This window comes from Macrobrachium nipponense, chromosome 4, assembly GCF_015104395.2.
Source record: "Macrobrachium nipponense isolate FS-2020 chromosome 4, ASM1510439v2, whole genome shotgun sequence".
Taxonomy (NCBI): Eukaryota; Metazoa; Arthropoda; class Malacostraca; order Decapoda; family Palaemonidae; genus Macrobrachium; species Macrobrachium nipponense.
Genome location: NC_061100.1, coordinates 85,371,251 through 85,386,364, shown reverse-complemented (window position 1 = coordinate 85,386,364; position 15,114 = coordinate 85,371,251). Strand labels below are relative to the sequence as shown.

General features: G+C 43.9%; 1 protein-coding gene across 1 annotated transcript; it reads right to left on the bottom strand.

Moving 5' to 3' along the window:
* Positions 1–9,490: 9,490 nt before the first annotated feature.
* On the bottom strand, positions 9,491–10,354 carry LOC135211428 (uncharacterized). The gene has a single exon (XM_064244738.1). The coding sequence runs from the start codon at positions 10,352–10,354 to the stop codon at positions 9,491–9,493; it is 864 nt and encodes a 287-aa protein (XP_064100808.1).
* Between the last annotated feature and the right edge of the window lie 4,760 nt (positions 10,355–15,114).

Genomic DNA, 15,114 nt, shown 5'->3' with positions numbered 1-15,114 from the left:
CCAGATAGTACTTCACTATACCTAACGCAGTGATAAATGAAATAATAGTACTTCATACACGCTATACATTTCAATTTGTAATTGGCACGATATACCTGTGGGAAATTTGTTTCACTCAGTGGGAAGATTGAAGGAATATACTCTACAAAATTACGATGGTAATTCCTTCCACTGAGTGTTCTCTGGTAATACAGTAAATTGTATGTAACGGGCTGTTAAGCACACAATTCTTCCGTGCGCCTAACATGTTTTCAGACTTGTGTCAAAAAATCCAAAGGATTAATAATTGCTTTGTAAGTTTAAGTAGGCTAGTTAAATTCAGGTAAGAGTAATTTTGGTAAATGCAATTAATCTAATAAGGACTACCGATAAATTAAACCAAGGCCATAAAATTCCCAGGGCAGTTCAGTTTGGTCCAGGAATTCAATTAAGTTTCGACCCGGTTAAAGTAAAATTAAGGTAAACTAATCTCAAATAGTAATGCTAAGTAAACAGACAGACCTAATTGACTAAATTTTCTACTACGCCCATGTAATTATATAAACCCCTGTAAAATTGTTTAATCTGAGTCTATGCATAATTCATTCTCACAAACCCCAATATTACAATAGCTTAACTACGTAAAAGGGCTCAAAATTTAGTTAAGGTAAAGAAAACAGTGTATTACGTCTTACTAGTTAAATAAGTACGTTAAACGCTAAAAGACGAAACCGCTTCCTAACGAATGACTGTTGGCTCAAATCAGCCATCCAATCATGGCAGCCTAGCCTTTGTGGAAAATTAATATGTTGACCTACCTTTAAGTTAGCCCAGTTTGGACACACACCCCTTAATTCACTCCTAAACTAAAAAACAAATCCTATATATTTAATCAGCAACCCCAGCGACCTCTAATTATATTCATGGAAATAAATTGGTACGTTGACAAGAAATGTTACTTTACTTTCCGAATTTTCCGACGACAGATCAGTGTGAATGGCAGTTTCAAATTTTCGTTGCAGATAAGGATTCGGATAGGATATGGGTTAGGATAGGTACAAACAGGAAAGAAGATCATACAAACCAATTATCTTAAGGGATCCCTTAACACTACATAAATCAAACTCAAGACAAAGTTTACGAAACAAGTTGTCGTCCGTCTTCCACGCTGTCTGTTTGAACAAGGCCCCAAAAACCCGCGCTCGGCCTATCGCTACCCCTCGAAAAAAGCCTATGTCAGGTCAATGGTTCTTATCACTCCCTAAATCATTTAAATAATTTCTTAACTAATTTGAAGGGACAGTTTAATATGTTATTGTTATGATACAATAAAGTTTGTTCATACTTACCTGGCAGATATATATATAGCTGTATTCTCCGACGTCCGACAGAATTTCAAAACTCCCGGCACACGCAGTGGGCGGCCAGGTTGGTTAGTACCCTTATTCCCGCCGCTGGGAGGCGGATATCAGGGAATCATTCCCATTTTCTATTCAGATTTTTCATACCACTGTCCCCTGAGGGGAGGTGGGTGGGTACTTTAATTATATATATCTGCCAGGTAGTATGAACAAACTTTATTGTATCATAACAATAACATTTTGTTCATGAAACTTACCTGTCAGATATATATATAGCTGAATCCCACCATTGGAGGTGGGAAGGGACAGAATAGAAGGATTTAGGAAACACCTCAAGTGCAGATGATTGACATCTTGATTCCTTACCTGTTAGCATAGCTGACTTCTTGATTACTGTCACCGAAGTCTGCTTTTGCTTTACTAGAGTTGCCAACAAGGTAGTGACCTGTGTAGTTGGTGCGCTCTAGATGATCTGTCAACGGGGGCGTGACCACAATGTGACTAGACCATATTGACCATACTGTGAGGGCAACGAAAGCTAAAAAACCACCACCTGACCTAACCTCTCGAAGTTAGTCCCATAACTTCTAGGCTAAAGAAAGGGAAGGCGCCTCAAGCAACCAACCCTTCAACCATAAACCAACACCAAAATTAAAAAGCACACCTACCCCTTTTCTATAGGGTAGTATTTGTGCTGCTCCCTGCCCCCAACACCATTTCTGCGGATATGTATGGTCCAAGCGACTCGCAGTTCTCATATGCCGTCTTCACATCCCGCAGGTAATGTGAAGCAAACACAGAGTTGCTTCGCCAAAAGGTAGCGCTAATGTATCATTAAGTGCCATATTCTTTTCGAAATGCCATTGAAGTCGCAAAAACCGCTCTCACTTCATGGGCTTTTATTTTCAAAAGCTTCATATCACCATCCGAGCAGGACGCATGGGCCTCCGTGATGGTGTTTCGCAAAAAGAATGCCAGTGCATTCTTCGACATAGGAAAGTCGGGTCTCTTAACAGAACACCATAAGTTCTCCGAAGGACCCGACAATCTTGGTCTTTTGCATGTAAAATTTGAGAGCCCTGACAGGGCACAGGACTCTCTCTGGCTCTTGTCCGATGAACTCTGTTAACCCCTTGATTTCAAAGGTTTTTGGCCAGGGGTTAGATGGGTTCTCATTCTTCGCTAAGAAATTAGGATCCAAGGAGCACACTGCACTGTGTCCTCTGAAACCCACCTCTTTACTAATTGCTTGAATTTCACTAACTCTCTTTGCCGTGGCAAGAGCAGTTAGAAAAATCGCCTTTCTAGTATGTCTCTCAATGAGGCAGCATGCATAGGTTCAAAGGGAGCCGACATCAAGAATCTTAGAACTACATCAAGGTTCCATGATGGAACCTTTGGTTGTAGTACTTTGGTTGTCTCAAACGATCTCAAAAGATCGTGAAGATCTTTATCATTTGTCAGATCTAATCCTCTGTGGCGGAAGACAGCTGACAGCATGCTCTTATATCCTTTTATTGTGGGCACTGCTAATTTGTCCACATTTCTCAAATGCAGGAGAAACTCAGCGATTTGGTTCACAGAGGTCGTGGAGGAGGAAATACCTTTCCTCCTACACCATCTCCTGAAGACAGTCCACTTCGACTGATAATAAAACTGCTCGAGAGGAAGCTCTTCTCGCATTGGCAATAGCCTCTGCCACTGATCTGAAAAACCCTCTCGCTCTGGCCAACTTCTTGATAGTTCTGAACGCAGTCAGACTCAGAGCGGAGAGGTTTCCGTGGTACCTCTCGAAGTGGGGCTGTTTGAGAAGATCGACTCTCTCTGGCAGGGTTCTCGGGAAGTCTACTAGAAGAGACATGACCTCCGTGAACCAATCGCTTGAGGGCCAAAAGGGGGCGATCAGAGTCATTCTCGCTCCTGGCGACGCCGCAAACTTCCTTGTTACCTCTCCTAAGAGTTTGAACGGGGGAAAGGAAAAACGTACATCCATCCCCGTCCAGTCCCATAGGATGGCATCTACCGCTATTGCTTCCGGGTCGAGAACTGGAGAGCAATAAATCGGAAGCCTCTTCGTTTTCGAGGTTGCGAAGAGGTCGACTAGCGGCCGTCCCCACAACTTCCATAGCTCTTGACAAACTTCTAGATGTAGGGTCCATTCTGTGGGAAGCATCTGATGTCGACGGCTTAAAAGATCCGCTCGAACATTTTGAATTCCTGAAATGAACCTTGTCAGGATCACTATGTTTCGAGCCTTCGCCCATAGAAGGATGTCTCTCGCTATCACGAACAGTGACCGAGAGTGTGTCCCCCCCTGCTTTTTATGTAAGCGAGAGCCGTAGTGTTGTCCGAGTTGATCTGGACAACTCGGGCTCACCAATCGTTCTTCGAAGAACTGAAGAGCCAACCGAATAGCCTCCAACTCTTTTAAGTTTATGTGCCAGGACCTCTGTTCCCCTCTCCAGAGGCCTGACACTTCCTCCTTTCCTAGTGTCGCTCCCCAGCCCACCCTGGAGGCGTCTGAGAACAACACTAGGTCGGGGTGCTCCAAAAGCTTGAGGGACATCCCTTCCGAGAGTTTGGTCGGATCTTGCCACCACCCTTCAGATGATCCTTGACCGTTTTTGATATAATCAAAGTCGAGTCTAGATTCTTGTCTTTCCAGTTTTCTGCCATAAAAAACTGGAGTGGCCTGAGGTGCAACTCCCCAGGGAAACAAACTTCTCCAGCGAAGAAATGGTTCCCAGCAGACTCATCCATTCCTTTGTTTGCCGAGCATGTTTCTTTCCCTAAGAAGGCTAACACTTTCTCTAAGCATCTCTGCTGACGTTCCTTTGATGGAAAAGCTTGAAAAGCCGCTGAATCCATCTGAATCCCCAGATACACGATGGACTGCGTGGGGATCAGATGGGACTTTTCGTAATTTACTATAAGGCCCAGGGCCTTCGTCAGCTGTAAATGTCGTCTGAAGGTCATCCAGGCACCTTGACTTCGAAGGCGAACTTGATTAGCCAGTCGTCCAGTAGAGCGAGACTCTTATTTTCGATAGGTGAATCCATTTCGCCACATTCCGCATGAGGAAAGTAAAAACCATCGGCGCCGTACTCAGACCGAAGCACAGAGCCCTGAACTGGAAGACCTGTCCTTTTAAGACGAACCTCAGGAACTTCCTTGATTGGGGATGGATGGATGGGACGTGGAAATAAGCGTCTTGAAGGTCCAATGACACCATCCAATCCCGCCCCTGGTCTCAAGGCTCCCTAGCACAGACTGAGAAGTTTCCATCCTGAATTTTTCTTTCTTTCTTTACAAAAATGTTCAGTCTGCTGACGTCTAGGACAGGTCTCCATCCCCCAGACTGCTTCGGAACCAGGAATAACCTGTTGTAGAAGCCTGGGGAATCCAGCATCAGAACTTCCTCTACGGCCTTCTTTTCCAACATTTGATCTAGAAGGTCGAGTAAGATCTGTTTGCTTCTCTGACTGGTATGCGGGGCGACAGGTCTATCGGCTTCGTGCTCAAAGGAGGCGTAGAGAGGAAAGGGATCTTGTATCCTCTCTCGATCACATCTAGGGTCCAGGTGTCCGCCCCTATCGTCCTCCATGCCTGAGCAAATAAGGGAGTCTCGCACCTACAGGTGCCTGAAGGGCAGAAATGTCAATTTTTTCCCTTCTTGGTAGAAGAGATCTTACCTCTGAAGGACCCCCTTCCCCTCGAGGAACCTCTAGAGGAAGGTGCTCCACGAAAGGGCTTAAATTTCTTCTTGGGTGCTGGAGCTGTTGAAGTAGAAGAACCTGAGGAGTAGGTCGTCTTGAAGATTGAGTCAAGAGGTCCCTTGTTTGCTTTTTCTTGCAAATTTACCGACAGATCCTTAATCATGGACTGCGGAAATAAATGCGTAGAGAAGGGGGCGAATAATAACTCCGCTTTCTGAGCCGGGAGAAACTGCTTTCGCCGTAAAGCTACAATAGAGAGCTCTCTTTTAAGCAGACCTGTAGCAAAATGAGATGCTAACTCATCAGAGCCATCCCTTACTGCTCTATCCATACAAGCTAGTACACTCGAAAGCTCTTCTAGCGAAATTGAGTCTTGACTCCTCGATTGTACATCCGCGACCCCGATGGCACCAATCTAAAAAGTTAAACACCTCTAGCGTCTTATATAACCCCTTGAGGTGATGATCCGTCTCCGTCATTGTCCAGGAAACTTAGCCGATGACAAATAAGACCTCCTTGGAGCGTCCACCAAATTGGCGAAATCTCCTTGAGAAGAGGACGGTGCCTTCAATCCTGCTTCTTCTCCTGTCTCGTACCAGATCCGGCTCTCCCTCTTTCAGTCTAGATGGAGGAAGTGCAAAAGAAGTCTTCCCTTTAACCTTCCTTGAATCCATCCAATCCTGGACTCTCTTAAACGCTCTCTTCGCGGAGAGCGAAGTGGCCATCTTAACGAAGCCAGGGGCCTTCCTGGCCTTCGATGAAGCAAATTGTGAAGGTGGAGAGAAAGGAATTGGCGCTTGAAAATTATCTGGGAATAATTTCTTAAGTAAATCCGTCAACGTCTTATAGTCTGACGACGCTGACGCATTTGGTTCGTCATCATCAGTAGGGCAGCGATCACTAGACGAATCCTTCTCCTTGGTCATCAGCGCCTTTCAAAGATCGCGATGACTTCGACACTTTAACCTGAGAAACATCCTTACGTTTCGGACTCACTGTGATTGCTGGAAAGTCCCGATATGCAAGCGCCGTGCGTTCTGAGAAGTAGTCCTGCAGAGCGTCCTGATGTGAAGAAGCCGTGCGTCCTGAAGAGCGTCATGCTGAGCGTCATGATGTGAAGGACGCCGTGCGTGTCCTGAACAGCGTCAGCTTGAGCGTCTTGTGAACGTCATGATAGAGGACGCCGTGCGCCTGAACAGGTCAGTTGGACGTCTTGCTGAACGTCATGATGTGTAGGACGCCGGTGCAGTCCTGAACAGCGTCAGTTGGAGCGTCTTGAGAGCGATCCGCGCGTCTTGAAAGCGTATTCTCGAGTCTGGTAAGCGCTTCGTTGTTTAAGACGTCGAGCGTGATCATCAACATGCAAAGCTTGACGTTCCGATCTTGATTCTTGAGCGTTCTCGGCCTTTTGACAAAGACGCTGGCCGCTTGTGCGACAACTCACGTCTCTGTCAAATTCGTCTCTCCTAGACGCCCTTTCATGAGGGACGTAATCACGTTCTCTAATGCGTCGGCTACTAGGAGTAGACTCAAAGGCCGAAAAACGCGGAGTAGGAGCCGGGGACTGCCTAGTTCTCTTAACAGGCAGCCACCTATCCTTCCTTCTATGGACTAGTTTCTGCCTCCTTTCTCTCAAGAGGAGGCTAACTGTCTCGCATTTCCCAAAGCATTTTCCTTGAAGGGGAAAGTTCTCGATCAGGAGAAGGACTCATCCTGTGCGAGGAAGATGGGCGAGGGGATGCCTTCCTTTTCCTTCAACTCAGGAACAAGCTTAGAGCGACTTGGACGCTCGAAAGAGTCCTCCCTGATGAAGCCTTGTTCCTTTTCTGTGGCGGAAAAGCTTCAAAATCTTCAGGTGACGAATCTACATAACGATCAGAAGGACGTGAAGCGTCCTCTTCTCTGAAACCTCTCTTAAGAGGGCGACAAGAGCGACGGCCGCCTGTGCGACAATTGCGCTTGCGCTCCCCTCTGCCGGCTCCCTCGGCGAGAGGTCTTCGAGCGTCCCCAACCTCGGCGAGGAGAGGAATCTCGGAAGAAGAGAAGCACTCTTTAAGTATTCGTGCCCGTGCACGAACACTGGCAGCCTGAGATTCGTCCTCAGTTTCTGCCGAAGGGACGTCAGACCGGTCATTAGATCCCGTAACCCTCCTTCGGCTTTCGGCTTGCCCTCTCCCTAAGGCCTGGGAGTCCGGCAGGGGCCTAGGCCTAGAGGCATTATGGGGACCGATCTGACCACCCCTTCCACTACACTAGATGCACTAACACTTTTATCACAATTCACATTTGACTGTAGAGCAATCACTTTAGATTCCAAGGCGCGAAATCGACTCCATGATCGTAACTAATACGCTTCCTTCTGCAGACACTTCCTGATTGTTCGGAGGCAATACAACAGGATCTGGTTGAATTACATCTACAGGAGGATTTAATGGAGCTACAATTCTACCTTGACTTCTACTCACAGAAGCACTCCTAGAGGAAGACCTCCTGATTCTATCACGCTCAAGCTTTTTCACGTAAGAATCATATGCCTTCCATTCAATTTCAGTCAATTGCTCACACTCGATGCATCTATCATTCAACTACATACATGACCACGACATTTCGAGCACACTGAATGAGGGTCTACCGAAGCTTTCGGCAACCTCACCTTACATTCATGCACCTTACACACCCTGAAGCTAGCAGCGCTAGATCCAGACATCGTAATCAAAGAAAAGTCAAAGCCAAATTCAAATCAAATCCACTATCACGTATGCCAAGCCAACAAGCCAAATCAAAACCAAAAGTCAATCAGAATACTCAAGTTAGACAAGATTTGTTCAAAATCCTAGGCGGAGGTCTGTAAACAGTTGTTTACCGACCGGCGACAGAGAAAAATCTGAATAGAAAATGGGAATGATTCCTGATATCCGCCTCCCAGCGGCGGGAATGGGTACTAACCACCTGGCCGCCCACTGCGTGTGCCGGGAGTTTTGAAATTCTGTCGGACGTCGGAGAATACAGCTATATATATATCTGACAGGTAAGTTTCATGAACAAACTATTTATTAAATCTATCTATCAAATATTTTAAATGCTAAGTAAAATTAATCAGATTATTCAAAATATAATAGTACTATAATTTCTGCAGAGCTTATACTAAAGAAAATGGGGTATAGTTATTTTGTAGCTGTTAGCAGTGACTTCATTAAAGGTTAGAAAATGAATATGTACAAATAAATTTACAACATCCTCCCGGGGGAGATAACACAAAACACAGTTTTGTGTTAGGTCAAACAGCTTCATCATTAATCAACTGCTGTAAGAATCGCCTCGAGTTGGTGGCGGCTCTTCTCTTCGGTCTCTCTTCTTCTGCTTGATAGCCTTCAGAATTTTGACTGTCTCCTAAATTTTGCTCCGCAGCATCTAAAGTATACACATCCTCTGGCTTAGAGACCTCCAGCAGGTAAAGTTTGTCAACTGACCTAGTTGTCTCTCCATTGCCGGTCTGTAGCTTCACAACTCTGACCAGTCCATCAGAGCTGGGCATAAGCTGAATGACCCTTGCCAATTTCCACATGCAATGAGGGGTGTCATTATGTACTAACACCACATCTTATTTAATCTTAGTTTGGAACAGCTGGGTTGGATCCCCGTTGAAATAGTGTCTATCTCTTAGGGACTGCAAGTATTCCTTCTCTCACTGTTCTTGGAATGCATGTATTACCCGAGATACAAACTTGAATCTCTCATTACATTGTTTGTGGTCAAGCTCAAAATCTGGGTCATTCAGATAGTCCCGGTCTATGGTAGTGGGTAACGAGTTTAACCGGTAACCATACAACAGGTGGGAAGGGGTAAGGGCATCGATGGTATCTGGAGATGTAGCATCCACATATGTAAGAGGTCTATTGTTAATAAGACACTATCTCAGTGACAATGGTATTCAGTTCGTCAGAATTAATTCTCTTCTTGAATATAGCTTTCTTTAGTGCTGATTTAACACTGCCAACCATCCTCTCATAGAAGCCTCCTTGATAGGGTGCCCTAGGTGTGATGAATGTCCATTTACAATTTTCCCTAGTCAGTGTGGACTGTACATCAGTGTCATCATACAAAGACTGAATCAAGGAAGAGCCAGTTTTGAAGTTAGTGGCGTTGTCAGAAACCATTCGACAAGGGCAAGATCTTCGTGCAGTGAATCGCCTGAAGGAATTGAGAAAAGCAGTGCTGGTTAAGTCTTTTACCACTTCCAGGTGACAAGCTCGTGTTGAAGTACAAGTGAACACGACTATGTAAACCTTGTTCATTTCTTTAGTGGCTGGATTGCAGATAAGAATTTGTCCAGTCAAATCTACTCTGGTCACCTCAAACGGCCGGAGACTGTTCACTCTGCAAGCTGGTAGAGGTGGCGGAGGAGGCCTGCGCAAGGCAGGTCCTTCCAGACGGTTAAATAGGTGACACTTTGTTTTCATCTTCTTGAAACACTGTCTCAGTCTTGGTATCCAGTATTCTTCTCTCACCTTGCAAATTGTCTTGAACGTCTGCATGAAGAACCTTTTCATGTGCTTGAATGACTATAAGTCCAGTCAAAGGAGAATTAGGAGGTAAAAGCAGAGGAAATTTACTGCTATATGGAAGGTGGTCCACATTTTGTAGTCTCCCAGTGCATCTCAAAAGTCCGCTCTCATCCAGGAACAAGCCTAGGCATTTAACTCTGGTTGGAATTTTGTGGGAATTCTTGTTGAGGTATGACATCTCCTCTGGGAAGTACTGACTCTGTGTGAAGCCAATAATGATTCGAAATGCTTCTGAGTTCGGTACTTCGACATTTTCAGAGTTTACAGGTTCTGAGTTCTTAGTTTTACGACTCCCAATGGTACGTTTAAGGAGCCTAGAGAACTTAATTACTAACTTGGTGACATTTATAAGTTTAGGAAGGGAAGCGAACCTACGGATCTCCATGGGACAAGTAGCTTCTTCACTAACAACTGTAGTTAAAACTTCTTCAGGTGTTTCAGGTGGGTGGCATGTAGATACTTCTGTCTGCTCTGGCCACATCTCTGGGTTTGGGAGCCAACTTGGGCCATGGAACCAAATCTGACTTTTCTTAAACTGCCGCATGGAAATTCCTCTAGAGACAAGGTCTGCTGGGTTTTCTTCACCAGGTACATAGAGGTACCTCACTTCAGTGACCTGACTTATCTTATTCACCCTGTTGCGGACATAGACGTTTTTCGATTTGTTGTTCTGAATCCAGTGTAGGGCAGCTTTACTGTCAGACCATATGAGTGTCAGTAATCTTGACACCATGGGTAGTGAAAAGTGTCCTGAGGTAGTCAGCTATTTTGACCGCACTATAGTTGGCAGTCAGCTCAAGTTGTGGTATGCTCTCCTTTTTAAGAGGGGCAACTCTTGCTTTGGAGAAAACCAGGTTTGCACCTTCGTGTTGGTCCATCAAATAGGCTGCAGCCCCATAGGCCCTTTCATTAGCATCACAGAATATGTGAAGAGAGTAGTTAGTCCCTCTGTTGGCTGTGAAGCGGGGGAATTCCTGGTAAGATATGTTCTCAAGGTCTTTCTTGATCTTCGACCACTCTTCTTGAAGTTCTGGTGGCAAATCATCATCCCACCTTTTAGATAGTTTCCAGACCTTTTGCATAAGAACTTTGGCTCATACAATTATGGGAGCGAACAATCCTAGAGGGTCAAATACCTTTGAAAGGTTGCTCAAAAGTAGCCATTTGGTAAGCAGAGCTTCCTCAAAGGTAGGGGGTTTCATGCTTAAGTGGTCAGTCTTGTAGTTCCAATGAAGTCCTAGAACTTTGACAAGATCTGAGCCTTCTGTTGTTCCATCACCTTCTTGTGTTACCATTTCGTTGAAGGTTGGATCATTATTGATCCATTCTCTTAAAGGCATTCCAGCATCTGACAGAACTTTCTTTGCAACCTTGTAAAGACTGTAGAGGCTGACTGTTGTAGATAAGGAACCAATTAAGTTGGCCACATAAAATTTGGATATGAGGAAACTAACTTCAGGTGAAGTGGGGTAGGTTTCAAAGTGATGTTGCAAGGTCGACTGGAGTAGAAAAGGCAAGCAGGAGGCTCCAAAGAGAACTGATCTAAACCTATAGGCTTGAAGGTCCTTTTCATTGTAAGGATCTTTTAGCCAGATGAAACGTGTATAATCACGATCTCTAGGTTGGGGACCTACCCGTAAGAAGGGTTTGCTGATGTCTGCCGATACCGCGAATGGGTCGAGACGGAATTTCAACAAGTCGGTTAGACAACTAGTCAAGGATGGGCCAGAGTATAAGCAATCATTCAGACTAGGGGCCTGCTTGTCCATCCGGGCACTTGCATCAAACACAATACGAATGGGCATCGTAGTTGAATCCTTAAACACAAGTAAATGGGGTAAATAATATACGTTTGTCAACTTGCGGTCTTCTTCTGGCACTGTTTCAATGAAGCCAAGAGACAGCTATTCTTTGATGATCTGGTCATAAATTTCCAGATATTTATTAGTTTGTTTCAGCTTGTGAATAGTACTGTTCAGTCTTTTCCTCGAGAGTGCTAAGTTGGTAGGGAGTTGTTTCTTATCGACTTTCCAGGGGAGAGATACCTCATATCGTCCTTCAACCATATTGATGGAATTCTTGAATTCTTCCAGTACAAATTTATCCTCAAGTGACATATCTTGATCAACAATTCCGACTGATTCTAGGGTCCAAAGCTGCTGGATGGGGTCTTCAGCAAATTTGCTATCAGACATCTCAAATGGTATTTCTAGAGCAGCTTTGGAAGGTTCATCAACTGCTAGTCTCATTACAGTTACAGAATGAGCACTGATAGGGGTGTCATTACTAGGCAGTTTACCAGCGACCAGACATCCATAGGAGGACTCAATCAGGTTCACTTCGTTTGCTTGTGGAGAATGGATGAAGTCAAAGTGGTGATCTATGCCAACAAGCAGTTTCACCTGGTCAATCTGACTACTTGACAAGTTAGGGTCAGCTAGGGTGACATTCCTGCTCTTCAGTTCAGAGACTACCTTACAGAGTCCACGAGGCCTAGTGCTCTGAGGTAGTTTAGGTACGACAATGGCAGTTTCAAATTTTGGTTGCAGATACGGATTCGGATAGGATATGGGTTAGGATAGGTACAAACAGGAAAGGAGATCATACAAACCAATTATCTTAACAGATATTAAATTCTAAAACCCTACACTAAGTAAATCAAACTCAAGACTGAAGTTTACGAAACAAGTTGTCGTCCATTTCCATGCTGTCTGTTTGAACAAGGCCCCAAAAACCCGCGCTCGGCCTATCGCTACCCCCCCGGAAAAAAGCCTATGTCAGGTCAATGGTTCTTATCACTCCCTAAATCAATTCTTAACTAATTTGAAGGGACAGTTAAATCTATTTATTAAATCTATCTATCAAATATTTTAAATGCTAAGTAAAATTAATCAGATTATTCAAAATATAATATTATAATTTCTGCAGAGCTTATACTAGAGAAAACGGGGTATAGTTATTTTGTAGCTCTTAGCAGTGACTTCGTTAAAGGTTAGAAAATGAATATGTACAAATAAATTTACAACAATACCTATAGTCTATTCACATAAGGTAGATTCTTGTGCCTACGAGATGTTTGTTCGGCGGCCTCTGATTGGCTGGTACCGGGAGGCAGACTGCTCGCTCAGTGGGTCATATTTTCGTTTGTAGCTTAGAAAGCTAGCATTATGTTTACATTTCTTCATTTATCTCGCGTTTTACAAAAGATAGGAAAGTTTTGGTCATACCAGAGGATTCGGTATTAAATGTACAATTAATTAATCTTTTCCTGAAATCAATAAGTTAAAATACAAAGAAATTGCAACGAGTAGAAGTGAAGAGAGAAACATTTCATTCTTTATACGTGTTTTTATTTATCGAAGGATTTTGCATAATTCATGAGGTCAAGATAAAATAAAATCTTGTGTTTTTAATCAATAAAATCACCCTGAATACGCTGGTGCTTTCAGATTTTAGATGCGTGTAATATGTAAAGAGAAAATGAAGAATATTTCTAATGATGTTGCATCCGTACTTGAATCGGTTTGACAGTAGTGCCAAGAGATGCAAGATATCGTGGGGTTTGGCCCTCTCAGCTAGAGCCGTTGGCGCGTTGGCAGTTGCCAATAGGCGATATGAAAAGTTTGCAGTTTCAAGAATATGTATTTACCGAATTATTATGTCATTACATTTTCTGTAAATAAATGCATAGAATTCCCATTATGACTTTCAAAAATTTTTACTCAAATATCATATATGTCCTTATTTCTGGACATATGATAAAAAAAAAGTAAATAGTCAGATGGATGCATCTGGGTGTTGGCTTCAATTTAGTCTAGGTGAGAAATGTGCATGCTTTATGAGGCTCACTGATAAATAACAGAACTTGTTTCTCTGGCCAATAACATCAAAAGCTTATGGTTTTCATATGTTCCCTCAATAAACAAAAGTACATCTGTTTATTTCTTACCATAAAATTTGTTGACGATGTAACGAATATAATATTCTGTCCTTTTCAGAATTTCTTGAGTTACTCTTACACAAGAATGTTTATCTCCTTTATATACATGTTACACTTGACAACATGTATACAACAATGTTTGGGAAAAATTTGCTCAGTTTTCTCCTGAGGTAGTTCATTATTCTTGAATTATTTAATTCATACCTGAGTTAGAATAGCTCCTGTAACCTTTCCCACACCCCTGCATCATTGTATGTATGTATATATATATATATACAGTAGTACCTTGAGATACGAAAGGCTCAACTTACAAAAAATCTAAGTTACGAAAGCCAATGCGAAAAATTTTACTGCTCTACATACGAAAAGTTTTCAAGATACGAAAGGTTTCTGAAAGTCCGAGATTCGCCCCATAACAATTTTGAAACTCGCGCCGCACGCCGCCATCTTAGTGCTAGTAGACTCGCCACCATCCCCCTGCTCTCCCATTGGTTCCTGATGCTAGCCAAGCCATGAGATCCTTCTCTCTGATTGGACAGCATCCCTCCCATCATGCATCTTCTATACGTACGCGCTGGCGTCCCTTAGCTCGGCCACTCCGCACCCGAAACTTTACCGTACGCTCCAACGATTTCGTTTAGTAACGTAAATTCGTTAGTGATTTCATTGCAGTACATATTATTGTGTTGTGCGAACACTGTATTATTACGTAATTGTGTAACTTTACGTAAATTAACATAGTCATGGGTCCCAAGAAAGTTGAAATTCACGGAAAGAAGCGCATGCTGTCTCTGGAGACAAAGATGGAGATCATAAAGAAGTACGAAGCTGGTATGCGATTGAGTGTGATCGCAAAGGAAGGAATGCGGCCGTAATCCGTCCGACAATAGGCACCATCCTAAACAGAAGGATGCCATCAAAGCAACTACACCATCGAAGGGCATCACTATTTTGTCCAGCAAGAGGAGCCATGTGCACGACGAGATGGAACAGCTGCTCCTCATCTGGATAAAAGACAAAGAAATCGCTGGCGATACAGTAACGGAGACAGCAATCGCTCACAAGGCCAGTGCTATTTTCGGCGATTTGATTGCGCAGGCGGAAGACGAGGGAGGGGAAGGGACTTCAACGCCAACCCCAGAGTTCAAGGCTTCGCACGGCTGGTTCGAGAAATTTTGTAAACGGACTGGCATCCATTCGGTGGTGCGTCATGGGGAGGCTGCCAGCTCGGACACGAAAGCGGCCGAAGCCTTTAAAAAGACGTTCGAAGAGATGATGACCAAGGAAGGCTACAGTTCTCAGCAAGTCTTCAACTGTGATGAGACTGGCCTTTTTTGGAAAAAAAATGCCTCGTCGGACATACATCACGGAGGAAGAGAAGAAGCTACCCGGGCATATGCCTATGAAAGACAGGCTTACGCTCGCACTTTGTTCCAACGCCAGTGGGGATTGCAAGGTGAAGCCCCTACTGGTGTATCACTCCGAGACTCCTCGAGCCTTCAAGGCCCACAAAGTGTTGAAGGAGAAGCTTCCAGTGATGTGGAGGGCTAATG